Source organism: Pseudorasbora parva, chromosome 18 (assembly GCF_024679245.1).
Source record: "Pseudorasbora parva isolate DD20220531a chromosome 18, ASM2467924v1, whole genome shotgun sequence".
In the NCBI taxonomy this organism is placed as follows: Eukaryota; Metazoa; Chordata; class Actinopteri; order Cypriniformes; family Gobionidae; genus Pseudorasbora; species Pseudorasbora parva.
The window spans coordinates 26,925,959-26,944,122 of NC_090189.1; the positions used below are offsets into that span (position 1 = coordinate 26,925,959).

General features: G+C 36.7%; 1 protein-coding gene across 1 annotated transcript in view; it reads right to left on the reverse strand.

Moving 5' to 3' along the window:
* The window catches only part of LOC137046851 (collagen alpha-1(XXIII) chain), a 117,367-nt gene that overhangs the window by 25,841 nt on the left and 73,362 nt on the right, over positions 1 to 18,164 (reverse strand). Inside the window, exon 3 of the mRNA XM_067424284.1 lies at positions 797 to 832. Coding sequence (XP_067280385.1) covers positions 797 to 832 — 36 coding nt within the window. The remainder of the gene's footprint in view (positions 1 to 796; positions 833 to 18,164) is intronic.

The following is an 18,164-nucleotide window of genomic DNA, read 5'->3' on the forward strand; positions in this document are numbered from 1 at the left end:
GAGTGCATAGCTGCTCCAAACTTGATTTACTTGATATGTATTTTATGGCTCTATTATCATGGGAAGGACCTTTATACTTCCACAGTAGAGAAAGCTGCACATAGATCTGCTCTGCAAAATTTACTAGACCACAATTCATTTTCGATGACGGGTTGAAACTGCTGCAGATGAGCGATAGAGAAAACACTGCTTGTTGAAAACTAGTCCTTTATTTCAAGGCCTAAAACCTTGAAAACCTTTATAAGCACAATGTTTAAATATATATAGAGAGATGATATTATATATAAGATGAATATACATGATGAAATTCATTATACTGTACCTGTAGAATGACTGACTAGGGTTATGTACTACATATGCAGCTACATCATAATTATAATCATGTTTGCCTGCTGGATCATGGTGTTATCAACTTCAAAGCACTCTCAGGTTTCTGAGGTTAAGAGATCAGCAGTAAAACAAACAGCATGCTGGGAAAATGACTGACGAGGACAAGGAGAACGGCTCTCTTCGACCCCCACTGATCAATATGATAGAAACGTCACCATTACTACCAAAGAGAAAAGATCTTTTCCAAGCCGCCTAATATGAACTGACATTTCCATCTGTTCAATGGTTCTTCAAAGAAATACAAATCAAACATGACATGAAGAATGAAAGGTCTGGAATGCATGAGAGGATCCTGATCCTTTCTCCTGGAGAACAGCTGAAACTCGCTTGACATTTGTTTTGCTGTAATTTAAGGTTAGGTTCTGGTCATTTTTTTAAAACGTGTGTGTAATGTACAGGTACTCACCAGGGTTTCCTTTTCTTCCCCTTTTTCCTGGGGGACCTGTGAACATAGGGAAACAAAGGGTGAAATGTATATATTTACTGTACATACTAATAGCGAGGCTATAAGGACCAGACTGGCAGATTGACGGCTGGTCCAGCCAATCAAATGAGTAAAAAATCCTACATTACAATAACCGCTCAAATACATGAACATAAGAACTACCTACATGTGTACACATGTAAAAATAAGTAATAAGTAAAATGATCCTAGTGGATGGGTGCTGACTTCCAGTTGTGCGATACTATTGTATGGCGGATGTTAAACAAAGAACTGTCACTTTGCGTGATCAACCCATACCAAGCGAGCTCACGCTGTAAAACGTGCCTGATTCGTTAACCTTTCCGACGTTGCCAAATGACATCACAAAACACATCATCATCACCATTATCGGATCTCAGATGTCGTACAGCTTTAGCAAAGCTGCATGTAATGTCACTATAGGATAGGATTTTCTCAAGATGTATACGTGTCATGTTATATTATTTTGTGTAAAACAATATATAAATATATGTGATCTTCCATGGTTTACTAATGTTTGGTGGAGCTACAAACCAAAACACGGCCCAAATTATACTGTATAAATATACTACATTTACTTGTTATTGTTTGGTCAATACCAGAAACACTTAGTATACTTGTTCTATTGTGCTATAATATATATTTTCAAGGATATATGACACAAGATTCTTACAAAACAAATTACATGTCCAAGTAGTCATATTTTTATTTTTAATTTAGGCATATATTTTTGGCACATATATATTTTGTTACCCTTTTCTCTTTGAGCCAAAACCCAATAATACTGTTTTTAGTTGCTGAAATTTGCATCCCTAGTTTTATCTCATGATTGTAACCTGGTTGCCTTAAAATTTGAAGTTTATTGAAATAATTTTTTTTGACTTGATACAATGAAGGAAATTGGCTTAAAAAATAAAAAACTCAAAATATATTTGTATCTGAACCACATAAAAAAAATGAGATAAATCATGAAAATTTGCATTGATTCACTGCGTCATCTCAAATAAACCACACACACAATTACCCAATATGCTTACTAAATGTTTTAATAATATTTGAATTGTCAATTCTCAAAAAAATATTCATTGTATTAACTCAAATTTTAATCAATGTCCGATGTCAATAGTGTATTGATGTATGAAGCACAGCTCACACAGAAATTCGCAGAGCAATGGTAAATGCACATTAAGCTGTATACAGTATATGTGATGTAAACTATTTTCCTTAGCAACAGACTATATGCTGATATCACTGATCCCTTCCTCAATGTGTGAGGTACACATCCTTTTCCACAAGCTGGGCTGATAATTTAGGTGGAAACTTCCCCAGGAGTATCCACCCCCAAGATAAGAGGTGGGAAAAGAAGCCCTGCGACAGACAAGGAAAGAACGTCTTTGCGGTCCCCTTCTGCAACACAATAGCAGCCAAAAATGACTTTGCATGGATCCAGTCAAACAATCATGATGACTTCTAACAGAAATATACAAGAGAAGAGGAGGAAGGTTGAAGTTGGCAAAAGAAGCTTTGAGAAGTTCTGCTAGACAACTACACAAGCTTTAGGCAATATACATTCATAATTTCCCTTACGTTTAGTCAAGCATGCTTTAGTATACTACTTTTAAACTAAAAATAAAATATATTTTCAGGCAACTTTTTAACTACTTCTCAGAAACGTACTTAAAAATCCTAGTATACTTGTATATACTTGCATAAAAAGTATACTTGACTTTTACTGACAGAAAAGTCTAAGTATATTTAGCCTATACTTGTTTTATACTTGGTTTGTAGTTACTCTTTTGATTAAGTAGCCTATTTTTTCACATAGTTTTACATACTGTCTTATAAACTTATATTGTGTGAAAATATTGATTTAAAAAGAAAACATATTATGTTCTGAGTATCTGGATTTTTGTATAGGTTAGTTTACTGTTAGTTTCCAACTAGTTTTGTACTCAAAGCTTACTACTGCTACACTTAAATAATACTTAAAAAGTATACTTTTATACACTGAAAAGTGGGCCAAATTAGTCCCAAGTAGTATTGAAACAGTACACTTACAAGTAAACTACTAGTACATTGATATTAGTATACTTATACATAAAGTATACTAAAAATATACTTGAACTTTACTTAAGTATACTTAATAAAAGTAACTTTAAAGGGCTAAGATGCCACCAGAACACTGACAATGCTTAGCTTTAATAAAAGCATTTTTAATAATCAGAAGCTGGAGCCCTCCTAATGCTATTTTCAAGAAACCAACAGCATTAAAGGTTTAACTGTTGTGCAGGTTAGTTTCATTATAAATTCTTAATTGAATATTCTGTTTGGATTAACTGGGAATGCAGTTGAGCAAAATAAATAATACAGAAATAAATCAAATCACTTGACAAGTAAAAGTTTTATATCTTATGCTGCTGTATTTACTATTGAAACATTAAGTTTTGCCAGGACATGTTGCATCACAGCTGTGAATCATGAGATTTCCTAAATTCATAAATTCAGTGTAGTGCTTTGGTCATTTTAGTTTAACTCCACAATTTTAGTTAAATTCCACATCTGGTCGGTGCCATTGGATTCATTGGCAGCACGCTGACATGTAGTGCAGTTGCGCTTCAGGCATCCCGAGTGTGAGCCAAAAATACAGCTTAAAAAAAACATTCACATCTGCCGAAAAAAAAAGCGAATTTAAGTCAAAAAACTTTAATCACGCTGAAAATTAAATAATCAGTTATTCTCAAGCAGTATCTCAAGACGAACCATAGTGGAAAAAAAGTAACCTGTGCTAACTATTATCCAGCTGTGTGTTTGTTAATTCTGGCCTTTTAATAAGCGCTGTCTCATTTACATGGTCTGGGCCTTCTGGGTTTCATTTTCTCCACTGGGATGTTATGCATCAAAGTGATCAAGTTTGTGTTAAGTGAAGTTTGGCATTTCTCGATTTGCCAAACAACTGGGTGCAATAAGCATGTTGTCCCCTAGACGATACTGTGCACATTGTTCCTTTAGTAAAATGTAATTATTCAAATGCACACAAGCTTTTATTTGTAAGAAAAATACATACTTCCACCCCAAACTCTGAGGAAACTTTTGCAACAGCCCTGTGTTAAAAGTTGAGGCATATGAGATTAATTATAACATTTATTACTTGAATAAAACTTGATTGTATTACTCCATTAAAGTCTTCTCTTCAACCATGTTGAGTAAGATATTTGTCATCATGTCATGCAAACTGGTGCTAGTTTTCATTTAGGGGCTTCCACAAAAATGGAAATGATGGTTTGTGTGAACATTTTCATGATTCAATGATTGACAGCCATAATGTCTGCAGAATATGTGGATATCATATGGAAGACATTTTGCACACTCTGGTCTACGATCTGTAGTAATCTATACCAACACCCTTATAATGTCTCGCATAAACATCGGCGCCCCTCAACAGGGCATGAGCTGGGCGTGGGAGATTTATCACTGGGAAAACCTGGGTCAGGCACTTTTTAGCTTATGCATCTTTAACTGTTGAAATTACCCTTGCCAAATATGCTTGGAGGTAGAGTTCACTTCCCGTTCTCCTAATTGAAACCACCATAATGACTATCAACAGGTTTACAATAAAACTCACAAACTGCATTGACAAAACAAAGTAAGAACTTAAACATCTCAGGCTGATCAGTAAACATATTGTGATGGGCAATTATAGTTTACATATTCCAATTCAATGCCGTTGAGTTAAGCCAGTTATAAAACACTTGAGAATCAGAGAAAATCTCCATTTGGTGAAAATGGAAGAAATATGTTATTGTAAAACTTGAGGTTTGAGGTCTGTTAAGCCCTTCTAATACTATGAAAATCTCTTTAAGGATGCACTACAAATGGTTATGCTCATCCTCCAGTGCACTCCCGAAAAGCCTAGATAAGCTTGTGACAGACCCCTATATTAGTAACTGAATGGATGTATGCTTTTATAAAACATTTTAATAAACAAAATAATCACGAAAATGGCATTTTACATGCAGTATTGCCAGGCACTTTGTCAGTTTTTTTTCTCTGCCAGGGATAGAAGTCCAAACAAAGCCAAAGCAGGCTTTCAACCGCTGGGTTTCCGAGGTACACGCAGTAGTGGTGTTTTGTTCCTGAATGAATCAGTGTTGTTGAATGAATCGGTTGAGTGACTGACTGACTGGCCCATATTTATCAAGCTTCTCAAAGTGCTAATTTAGTCTTAAGTGCTGAGAATTCATGAAATGTACTCCTACTTTCAAACTTAAGTATAAAAGCAAGTTATCAAATTTCTTAAAGCTAAGATTCACTCTTACTCTCCTAGTTATTTCAGCTCGAGAGGTCTCTCAAGTGTTTATTCGCCAGTAGGGGCTCCTAAATGACGTCATTTTGTTCTCGCAGCACTCGATCAGCTCGGACAGCACATAAAAACAACTACCACAGGTAGCCGAATCTGACAATCTTCTTTTCATTAAAGAAACATTCATTATCACTATTGTCAATGTTGTAGTGTATTTGGTTGGATTGCAGACACAGCACATTGGGATTGTTTGGTCTTAGTGACTTAGGAGTCCTCTTGACTACTCCTAGAGTTTCATAGATTTAGGAGCTAGTTTTATTGCTAAAATGCTTTGTGAAATACTCTTAGACAAAAAATGTAGTCCTAAAATTAGGACTGACACGCCCATTATTTTTAAAAGTTTCTCCAAAATCGGCATGTTAGGAGCTGCTTTTAGCCTTAAGATATTTTGTGAATAAGGCGCCTTGTTGCCTTAAAAAATTTATCCGGTGAAGGTATATCACTAGACAGAATTTTGCATTGGAGTTAGATTGGGCTTGTTGCCTTTATACCTCCATATAATTTGTTTTTTTATTTTTTTATCAAATCATTGACTCACACTTTTACTATAAACCAACATAAAGACTCACTAAAATGACCAGAATTAGTTTGTTTCAGTGAAATAATAACAATGAATTGGATTAGTTATTGTTAATATCCTTCATATATTTATTCACATATCCTTCATCAACAACTAATACTTTTAAAAGCACCAAGGTAATGAAATCCGGCACTATTCATGGAAGACATTTCCTCAGCGAACACTTTTAGACCAACATGAATGTACTTAAAAAACGAACCAGCTCTTGATAACATTTACACCTAGCTTTCAAAAAGACTTGGCGTTAATTCATTCCTTAACACTTTGATTTGAAGTGTTGTCAGGTGCTTGGATAAGGGCTCCGGCCCTCCATCGGTGTTGTATTAGGAGCGGCCTAAGAGTGTGTAATTAATGGGGTCTTTTTTTTCTGAATTCCTTGGCATTAATTGAACAGGTGTTATATGTTAAGACTTTAATTTTTAACACCAGAGAACAGGCTCATTTGGCTGAAAGGGTGTGAAAAGAGGGAGGAAAAGCCGTTAATTGCCCCCTCGTTACTCACCCACCCACCTGAGATCAAATTCAGACCAGACTGAGATGAAGACGGCTGATCCACATCTTAGGATATCAAGGCTCCGCTGCAGACCCTGCCGCCAACTCCCAACAGTCTCAATCACTAACATAATGCGTTCGTTCTCTCCTTGAACAATCAATGTGCTTTTAACGCCTACATTTTAAACTATTTTTCGTGGTTACACTAAACAGTATACAAGTCCTACTAGATATTGAAGCATCTGTGAGAAGTATGATTATTTCAAACATGCTATTCTTGGTCTACTAGGAGTAAAGATTACTGCAACTGATTCAAAAGCATTATTTCACAAAAAATAAAGTTAAACAAAGATCAAAGACTGGGATGAAAACCGTGACTAAATTAATCGCTAGGCCTATCTGCAAAGAATAGAAGACTTAAGATTTATACAACATCAATGGCAGATGTTCAAAGCACCTACCTACCAAAAATAACACATATCCCTTTCATAAGATCTGCTTATCCATCTTTTCACCCATAACTATTATGATGTATTTAAAAGCTTTATAACGCATTAAATGGTGAGTATGAAATATTCAAGATACTGTCATTTTCTTGGGACAACCAACAAAGAACTCTGGAATCTTTGTCATTTGTTGGCCCCATGATTTATCACTTATATAATTTATAGGATACTGAATTTAGGCACATTATTTGACAAGAAAAAATATTTCATTTTTATTTCATTATGCATATTTTTATAACTTATTATATTTATAATGTTTTGTATTGGAATACCAATCAATGTGCATGTCCCGTTCATCACCACTACTCCATAGAATAAAAAATACAATTTATATCTTAAAATACCCTGCTTTCAATGTCTACTTTTTATTAAGATAAAATGCTGCATTTGTCTTGGTGTTCAAATCTGACATTTTCCCCTTTTAAATATAATGTTTTATAAAAAATAAACTGTTTATTTGACCAGGTTATTAAATCATAGTCTTTATCAGTATTTCATTATGTTTACACTTATAATGGACTCGGTATGTTATGGGACAAAAATATTGGCTGTGGTGTGGGGCATTAGTATTTGTTATATGATGCATTTTTAACGTGATCTTCAAGCCTTTAACCCCATGTTGAACCCAGTGATCTGCTGTATCTCTCTCCTTGGAAGAACTTTAGTGCAGATATCTGTCTCCATGGCCCTCTCTTTCTGCTACTGTCTACAGGGCATGCATCTCTCAAGATAGATAAAAGGCAATAAATCAAGTCTCTGCCTAGACTCTTATTTATGGAGGTTATAAATGGATATCAAATGCTCAGACATTTTGCATGGAGCACGTCCTAGGGAGAAACCAGTACAACAAAACAGCCATGGTCCTGATTCTGATTTAATATAATCCATATAAGCTATTCAGCTGCAGTTACACGTGGTTAAAGAGCTGAAACAATGAATCAGTCAAGCGATTAAAGTGTGCAGTCTTTCCTGAACTCCTCCAAAAACACACAAAAAACAAACCACAGAACAGATGAACTGATGTGTTTAAACAACACTGAGCAAATCTAATCATGCACAGTTAGGTTCAAACAAAATTAGGCATGTTATGAAGAAAATGTCAGCTGCACTTGCCTTTGAAAAACTTGACTGCTACAATGCAGTTGTTAGGGGGGTGTCTAATGCTATTTCATGCATTCTGACTTATTTACACTGTTAAAGAGTTGAATTCTCATGCTAATGCTGGGCATTATATGTGCCAAATTTGACCCCGTATAACGTCATTCACCCGGATGAGCATGCGCAAGATCAACGGGCTTTATCCGGCTTACTGAAGCCGTCGGCAGCGCTGTCATTTTGTGTTTAGACCACAAAATCAACAATGTCCCTAAAGAAGTGTGTTTGTTGTGAGGGAAAGATAACTTTGTTCAGCTTCCCAAATAACCCAGCATTAAGGGAAAAGTGGATGCAGTTTTGTTTTCCAGAGCAACAATGGAGTTCTGCAAGAGTGTTTGTTTGTTCCCGGTCATGATTTGAAACTGCAGACGATGACAAAAACTGCTAGACTGGGTAAACCCAGGCTGATCTGCCGGCGATTTGATTTCGCCCTGCAACTCATTCTGGAAACCTGTACATTCATTTCTACTGCTTCTGTTACACTTGCGGGAACCAATCACAGACTGGCTTATCCACCTGGCGTGCTTATTGGTGGGTTTAACACGTTGACACATAGAGAAAAGATGGGTCGTTGCCTGTTGATCACGCCTCTTGTGGTCTGATTGGTTGAAGGACCAATGGCACACAGAGTCATTAAAATAATGCTGGGTTATCATGCATCTAGTGCAGTAGAAAATACAGAGCAGAATCCCCAGACTAATGTTCAATTTTAAATTGAGTTTGGGCTGGTCCAAAGCCAGACAAATAAACTGCATCAAATGTCTATGTTTTGTTGGCAATCTGCGTTTAAGTGCATATAATGTCAACAACACGAACGTTAAGTGAATCGAAAGTTATCCAGAGATAATGCGATGATGGCTCCACCCACTGCATGCCTCCACGAGTTCGGCTGTTTTTAGAAAGAATCTGTACAGCATATCTGTCTTTTATAAATATGATAATACTAAAGACTCTTTGGAGATATGAAGGAAGCAACACTACTCTATAGGTACTCAAGATTAACATGAGATTGGCAGAAACTGTGTGTGTTCCTTTTAAGCTGGTCTTCTGTGTTTAGCACAATTGTTGGTTGTTATTTATTTAGTCAAAAGATTCCACTTTTGTCGCTAGATTTGGCTCAGATCTTTCCTTCAATGTAAGTCTGGTATTTTTCAGTCCATTTTATCGGTTTGCTTTGTGAAAATTGCACACTGCATTCTAGAATTAGAATTCTAGTACACATATTCTGCAGTCGTCACCAATTCATGTCAAACACATGAAAACAACACTTCAAATCAACTGGTCTCCCAAAAACTGCATTATTCATCTTGAAGCAGTCTATCATAGAAAAACTGGACGCAGGTCAACTGGAATGGCCGCCTCATCCTTCACAGCTGTCTCTAACAATAGCGGTCTCATTTAAACTCAGAAACAAGAGAGATAGATGGGCAGAATATCCAACAACAGAAAAACACACTGCTGTCCTCTCTCTCGATTGGCTTTGAATAACAGCACGCAGTATTCTCTGCTCGTTGTTTCAAATAACCGATTTGGTTGGAAGGAGCCCGGGTGGGCAGTTATAATCTTATCATAATCGTTAGCGTATGGCCCCGAGAGGTGAGCGGCAAACGGCTTTATAACCTGATCTTTTGAGTCACGCTTGGCTAGTAAATTCTAATGACAGACTGAAACACACAACCCGACTTATTCTGTATGAGAAGATGTTTGCTTTGCTAAACTCGCACGCATAATAAGAAGTTTAATATAAAATAATGATCTACAGACTACAATATCTGCTTCATTATTTACAAGTATGGTCTTACTTTACTAATAATAATGTAACCTGAGTGTCAAAATACATAGTAAAGCGTACGGCATGCAATGAAATGTGTCGGCTCCTGGCACACAGTTTATTTATAATATGTTGCCAAAATACCACAATGGTATCTGTATTACAGAACACATTATGTTTGGCTTCAATAACTGATTTGGACCGAGGTTGGATTCAAATGAAGCTTTATGGCATTGGATGGGAATAAAAAGCTCATTTGAGCTGATGAGCCACAGGATTGGATTTTGACACCCCTGGTGTTTCACTTCAAAGAGCTCCTGCAAAGGTTGAGCAGGAAGTTATGAGCGTCTCTAGGTTTACAGTAAATGCTCTTGATTTAGTGACCATAAAGCTCGGATAGGGTGAAAACTCCATTATGAAACTCGCACATAATAACTCATGAGAGAACTACAACATAAGACAAACAAGGCTGAGATCAACAGGTGAACTGATGAACGAATGTAATCAAATACATTGCATTGGAAAGAGGCTGCATTGGAAGTCATGCGGTGCACATTGAACTGATTGTTTTGTTATTTAGATTCAAACCAAAGGAGGTAATAATTAGACCTCTGAGAAAAGCATGACCTGGTTCTTTTAGAAAATTATATTTAATATCCCTTTGTTAAAGCAATCCATGGCAGCATTGTTATCCTTTGAGATTGTTTAAATCAAAGGCATATTTATTAGGATTTTATAGGGCATGTTAGCAGACATGTAGAGCTTTAAACCCAGCTGTAGAGATTAGATTTAGGGAATACGCACATTTTCAGTTTATTTAACTTCACGTTTACTGGAAGGTCTAATTAGTCTGATAAGTCATTATGCATCAAATTATATTTCAAAATTTCATTAATGAAGGTCCAGATCTTTTTTGGCTGAAGCTTAAGGCAGCTGAAGGCATCAAAACAAGCTGTCAAATAAAATGAGAGCGATAGAGGTGGAGGAGGAATAGACTGATCTTTTTCTCCCTTTTTCTTTTAGTGAGACAGAGGATCATAGCGTTAAATAAATTACGAACGGCACCTCTTTGGCAAAGGGGAACACAAACTTTTGTTGAGCTTGATATCATGAAAAGCACACCTATGATGAATGAGCTGAGCTTGGCCAAATGCTCTCATAAATTTTTACAGACACACATACGGGAGTAAAATCCGTTGAGTTTAAATATCGAGTGATAATATTTACATCTGGCCTCTCCCGTCACTAATGTGTTCATTAATGAGGGAATTGATGATGAACCTTAACTTTCTTTGTTTAGGGGTACAACGAATTTGAAACACATGGCTAGCAATATACTGTTAGTGAAGATCCTGATGCCGCCCATACTGCTGAGAGCGATGGTTAGATGAATATGTAAATATGTGCTGTGCGCTTTCCTCTAAATAACAAAATAAACACACAACAAAAAATGAGAAAACTCCAAGCTTTGTTTTAAATAAAGCATAAGAAAAGCATCTGATTATAGCAATGTAGATATGTTTGCACGAGCTCTGCAGAATTCGGCACTCCAGCAAAGTCACGTCACATTTATTTATATAGCACTTTATACAATATATTGCTTAAAATCAAGCAGTTTTACCGTAGTAACCATGAAAAAGAGTGTAATTGTCTATTTCCATCAAAAGTATCAGTCCAACTTCATTTTCTACTATAAAGCAGCTCTCTAGTATGTTCATGTTTTCACTCATGGACAGAACAGGAGAAATTAAGTGGAAAAGATTTCCATGTGAGAGAAGGCAGAGCCTTCTAGGATTACTATTACGTAATCGCCATGGACCAATCGTAGTACAAAGGTGTTTACGCAAAAAATATTCGGAATGCAAAAAAACAGACAAAAATAACGGCTTTATCAACAATCCAGTCTCCTACACAGTTTACAGTGTGAATAAAACAATTTAAAATCGCTACAGAACGGTAGAACGCGGCTTACCATTGGCCGATGCTGTTCACGTGAGCACCACGACGAATGCGTGTGATTCCAATGCAGGAGCTAACCAATGGTGACGCTTAGAACGTGCTGTACTGTATTTACAACATAAACTGCGTAGGAGACTGACACAGACAAGAAAAAATGGTTAATAAAGTTATTTTTGTTCGTTTTTTGCACACAAAAAGTATTATCGTTGCTTCATAACATTAAGGTTGAACCACTGTAACCGCATGGACAAATGATGATTTACTACCTTTCTGGGCCTTGAAAATTGGTAATTACATTGATGTCTATGGAAGGGTCAGGGAGCACTCATCGAAAATATCTTAATTTACGTTCCGAAGATGAACGAAGGTCTTACGGGTTTGCAACGTCCTGAGAGTGGGTAATTAATGCCAGCATTTTCATTTTTGGGTGAACTAACCCTTTAAAGAAATGAAGAATGACACTTTAAAGTTGCAATAGCAGCTTCAAAACCTTCTACCTACGAAAAATAATAGCATACGGGTTTGGAAAGTGGGTGAGTAAATGATGACAGAATTTTTATTTTCGGGTTAACTATCCTTTTAAGAATGAGATGCAATTCTTCAAGAGGCCAACAGCAGTCAGCACATAAAGATACTTAGTCTCTGAAACCAGTGGCAACTGCATGCTGGTACCCCAGACTCCCACCTGATTTATCTATTCATTATCATAAGGACCCCTTTTTCTTTGACTGCCCTGTAAATCTCCCATAGCCCATAGCACTCTGCTTTTTCTTAACAGTTCAGAACCCTGCAGCATGACACAGTAAAGACATTGAACATGATATCATGTAGCTTTTATCTTACAGATCTTTTCCGCTACACTATAAAGGCTGCATTCTTTCTGAAAACCAACTTTAATGGCGGAGCCGAGGAAATGCAGGGACAGCGTTTGTATTTACTAATGTGGTTCGTGAGTTCCTTAGAGGCAGCTTGTTATTCTGAAAATAATGCTGTTGTATATAAGAAAGCCTCTAGTGAGGGTAAATGCACACCAGTTGTGAAAACATTCCCTCTGTTCATTATGCTGGCCACCAGCCGAAAAACTTTCCTGCAACCCTGGGCTCGAGGCATAGAGAAAGAGAGAGGGGATCATGACAGCAGCCCTCACCTCATCTTAACCAGTGAGTCTCAACCAGGGGTTAGCAGGTACTTACTGATTATTTGATCAGCAGGCACAATGCAAGTGTTTTTTTTGCTAGTTTCAGCCCGACACAGTTATAATTTTTACATCCAGCGCCACATTGTTTAAAATAGCACATGCACTCGTACCCATCTGTTTGCCCATGGTCTGAAAATGAGGTGTGTTCATGCGCATTGTTGGCGCATTGCTATTTTGAGGCAACTAAAAACAACTGCTCCATCGACCAACAAAAACCTGCTCTAAAGTAATAGTGCAGTATTTTTTGTGCTGTTTAAAGGGTGCGTTTGTAATATGTGGCTGCACAGCGCTCTTACACTTTGAAATGACTTAAAATAAAAGGATTCCTCTCTGGAGAAGCATTTAGTATTTCTGCTTGCAAATTCCACCATGTAAAAGCAAATCCGCCATGGTGCAAGCACAACTGGCTTTCATTCAAAGGGAATGAAAGATGAGTCTCTGATTGGTTTATTGCACGTTATGCCCAAAACACACCCATTACTCATTAAGAGACTAAGTACAACCCTTTTGGACCATGGGCCTGGCACGCAACTGTTTTTTCCAGGCGTTAAACTAGCAAAGATGGATTCGGACACGCCTTAAGTGAACCTGCTGCACCATATACTTTAGACCATGCGCACAGAACGTTAAAATAGGCGCTCTAAAATAGAACGTGTTTGGCATGGTAACATGGATATCATAATGTTGATATTGTCGCTTGGCAGAATAGATCTGCTATGCTGCTGCTGTTGCTGTTGCTACAGAGCATGTATGGGACTTGCTACTGCCAATGCATACACAACAAGTAAGACGGCAGCTGTACAATATAGAATACCTGAATTACCCATAGCAGATTTATACAGGTGGAGCTGGGGAAGAAGGAGGTTTTCTGAAAGTGTGCTGACCAAGTATATGATGATTAAGCAGTGAGCTTATTGGCTACTGATACATCAGGAACCAATCAGCTGCGCCCTATAGAGAATGATGTGATTGTTAGCAACTGAGTCAAGGACCTATCAGCCTGCAATATCAACAGTTTAATGACTTAAATTTGTATTAATTAATACATAGAAATGAACCATTTCTTGAGACAATGTCTTCATGATTATCCTTAAAACTGTCAAAACTTACAAAAAAGTATTATATGCCCTCAGGGCTTGACAATTACTTTTTTACTCACCAGCCACTGTGGATAGTGGACTTCCAAAGTTACTTGCCACTCAGCATTTTCACTGGCCACAATTTTGACATCGATACCATCGGGAAAAAATCTCATTATTTAGCAGCAGGTATATTAGGCTGCTGTCGCTTTAAGACCCAAAGCACGGATCCAATATACTTTTTACACATACGCATGTGTTTATGTTTACTTAAAACATACTGACTGTGTTTACTTTATAAGAAAACTCACCAAGACTGGCATTTTAACATTATTTTGTGTGTATTTGACTGTTTAAGCAAAAACAAATTATACTCTGGGATCTGGGGATACTCTGGGTTCGGGCAAATTTTCCGAGCCCGGAGACCTCCCCGGACAGCACGCCAAATACGCATAATCTTTACTCTATTTAATTGATGTAAGTGTGAACTCGTGAAATAATGCAGTTAAAAAACATCACGACACAACCAAGAGTGCTGTTTTCCTGAATACCATCACGACTGAAAATGTCACACTGATTTCATGACAGTTCCATAAAAAATCAATTAAAATGAGTCACTTACATTTTAGATGCAATATAAACTGCTTTTGTTCTATTACAGCAGCGAAAATATTTACAAGATCAGATCATATTTCCACATCAAAATCACAACGCATCTCACAGAAATAGCGTGTTAATTAATGATTCAGCGTTTGAATGAATAGGTTGAATCAAAGATTCAATGACCTGTTCGTAAACGACTGCTTCCTTCATGAACAAATCAGCCGTTTGAACGAACCGACTCAACGACTCACTCATTAAGACCTGCCGCCACCTACTGGCAGTTTAGTTTCATGTTTAAACATTCTTTCCAACGTTTCTTATTTGTATTAAAATATATATTTATCTCATAACATTGTTTAATGAAGTTGTAATTTGTCAGTGTAAATTATTTAATTTAACAACCCTATTGCGTTATTCTAATTTAATGTATTGATCAAATTTAATGGTGCACTATGTAGTATTTTTGCAGTAAAATATCCAAAAACCACTAGGCCAGTGATATATATTTTGTTCAGTTGAGAACTTACAATATCCCAAATGTTTCCAACTATTTGTAAATTGTGAGAAAATTGCTATTTTACCCAAGGACCCGGGATGTGTCAGCATAACGTTTGAGCGAGTCAATTTCATCATATCAGCGCTGGAAAGTCGCATAGTGCACCTTTAAGAATATAAAAGGAAAGCTGAAGCATATCCTATATTTAAAATTAATTCTCATAAATATGAAGATTTAAATACATCAAAGCTGATGAAAATCTTACTTCTGAATATTGATATTTAACTCTGCAGATCACCCTGATATTGTGAGTCAGAATGTAAACTGGGCAACAGATGATAAGCACAATTAACCTACATTAACCCAAAACTAACTTAATTAAAACGCAACAGCCCATACTCTTTTCTTCTTTTTAATTATTAGAATATAGACATTAAGAGAATAAATTGTTATACAAGTAATTTTACTTTTAATACTTAAAGGGTAAGGGTTACTTCAGCGATTAGCATATGGCTTTGTATCAGTAGAAACCCTGGAGTATATTCAAATGATTGTGCTTTCCCCCTCATATCCCCCTGAGACAAGAGATTTATGCATTTTATTTCTGGAAAACTTCCTCCTATGATGCAACTTGACGATATTTGCATCATAGGAGGAATGTTTGTCCAAAGGCTAAAGACTACAGCCAGCAGAGGGAGGCATTTCCACATGTTTTGAACCCGCGCATGGGGAATGGAGATCACACACAGAGCTCAGCTCGCAGCTACAGGCACTCATTTAAACGGAGGAGCTATGGTGAGCAATGTCTTTTAACTTCTCAAATGAATTTCTATGACAGTTAAGCTTGCAAAGGCATGAATTGAAACGCGCCAGACTGAACTCGCGTTGTGAATGTATGCCGCGATTACCTCAGCTCTCATCATGAGAGCTCATCAGCTCATTTAGCTCACTGCTGCAGTTAGTGCTCAGTGCTGTGATACTCACGCGGTGACTCACTCATTATATTGAACAGACACGTTCAGTTTTTAATTGTAGTGTCTTCTCCAACTCAGTCACAGTAATCCAGTAGTGGTGGCTTTGGGAATGGCCTCATTGGGCAGCGAAGCATTCTGGGAATTGTAGTCTTTCATCCCCATGAGACAAACATAAATTTTCTGTCTTTTCTCAGTCTAGAAGGCACCAAATTCAAAAAATAATTTCACATTTCTACTACAATAATGACCCAGTTTAAATACAGATTCATCTTCCAAGTGCTGAAGTACCCCTTTAAAGTACATTTAACACTTTGGGTGTGAGGAGTAGGAGTGGCTGCATTTTCACGGCACTGCTGAAATCCACCCACATTTAGCGGGTGTTAATGTCAAGCCCTGTTTGTCCTGAAGACAAACAAGTTTATGTGTCACAGTATGAACTGTTTGTTGCTTAAAATAATGTATACTCTTGTAATAATGGTCACTTTAATACACATAATAATAATCCAGAATGATATTCACTATAGTAAATCTGGTTTAGTGTTGATTAAGGCCAAGTAATTTCCAAAAATGAAAATGTTGTCGTCATTTACACGCTCGGATCCAACTGTTATCATTCATACAATGAGTAACTAGGGTCCAAATCAACATTGGACACTATTAGTTTTCATTGTATGGACAAAGCTCTTCCTTTTTTAAACAAATAATGTTGACATAATATAATTTGTAGATGAACTACTCTTTTAAGGCTAGCTTATGGGGCTGTACATAAGACAAAAAGGTTGGTGAACAACTGTAAGTTCTGCGTGTATCCTCCTGACCTCTAGAGAAGACAGACGCTGTGCATATGTAGACAGACCGGGGGAGATCTCCAGGTTGGGAGGTTCCAGATGGCTCCAGATGTGGCAACCTGGTGTTTTCACAGGCTGTAAACAGCACTCCCATTGGACGGCCCCAGAGTCTGAGACATTTCTGTCACCCAGCTGAACAGACACAGCTAACGCTGATATGAAAGCTGCCCACATGAGATCTCCGCAGGGAGGGTGTCATTGTTTAGAAGAGCAGAGACAGTGGAGAATGAGCCGGCGAAGACAGATCTCTGGCCCACAGAGGAAAATGAAAGCTGCATATCCAATTTCTGTGGTCTTCTGCTTTAGCACCCCTAGAGTTCTAGACAATCTCGAGACACCAGACAATACTCATAAAGTAAATACTCCTTCTTTTTGTGGACTGTTTCAAGTGGACACATGTAGATATCCAGCACAGAAGAAGGTTATAGTATACAGCTTGGTGTGTATTTGATGAATGCAGGAAAGTGAACATGCGCACATAAATAACTTATGTGATGTGTGCATGTTTTGTTTTCTCATAGACCTTAAGAGGTCAAAAGAACCCAAGTGCTCATTACTTTGAGAATAATACCCGCTGACAGCTCAATAATTCTTTCCCTTCCATTAGGCATGAACAATTGTTATTGTTATGCCACTATAAAGAGGGTTTATATATAAAAATGTCATAAATCTGAAAATAAAGATGATATTAAGCAACATGAGGATGAACGGCTATAAAGGAAACATGAACATTTGAGCAACACAATATAGAAGTCAGAACTAGTAGATCATTATTAACTATTCCTCATGTTTTAAACCAGTATGACTCGTTTTTCAGAATTATATTTACATTAAGCTAAATTATTACATAATTAATTATTAAAAAATTATTATTATTTTAAATAAATTATGTAATGTTTTGCAATTAGTTTAGCTATGAAGTCATCTAACACTCATCTAAAGTTAATATTTAAAAACATACATAAGTTAAACATAATCTTAAGCAAAACTCTAAATAAATATCCATTTTAGAAACTGCACTTTAATGTTGTTATGTATATTATGCAGCCTATGTTATGTAAATTGACTTGTATAATTTAAAATGACTGATTTTAGTTTAAAATTTATTTTTCTTTTATGCAGGCACAAATTCAATTTTTCAATATAATAGCAAGTCTAATTATGACTTAACTGTATTTAATTTGATTGTAGATTGTAGTTAATAATGTATGTTTTTTTATTCTCAATACATTTATTTATTTATGGATATTGAGATATTTTTATTTGAAAAAAGAAAAAGAAAATGCCATC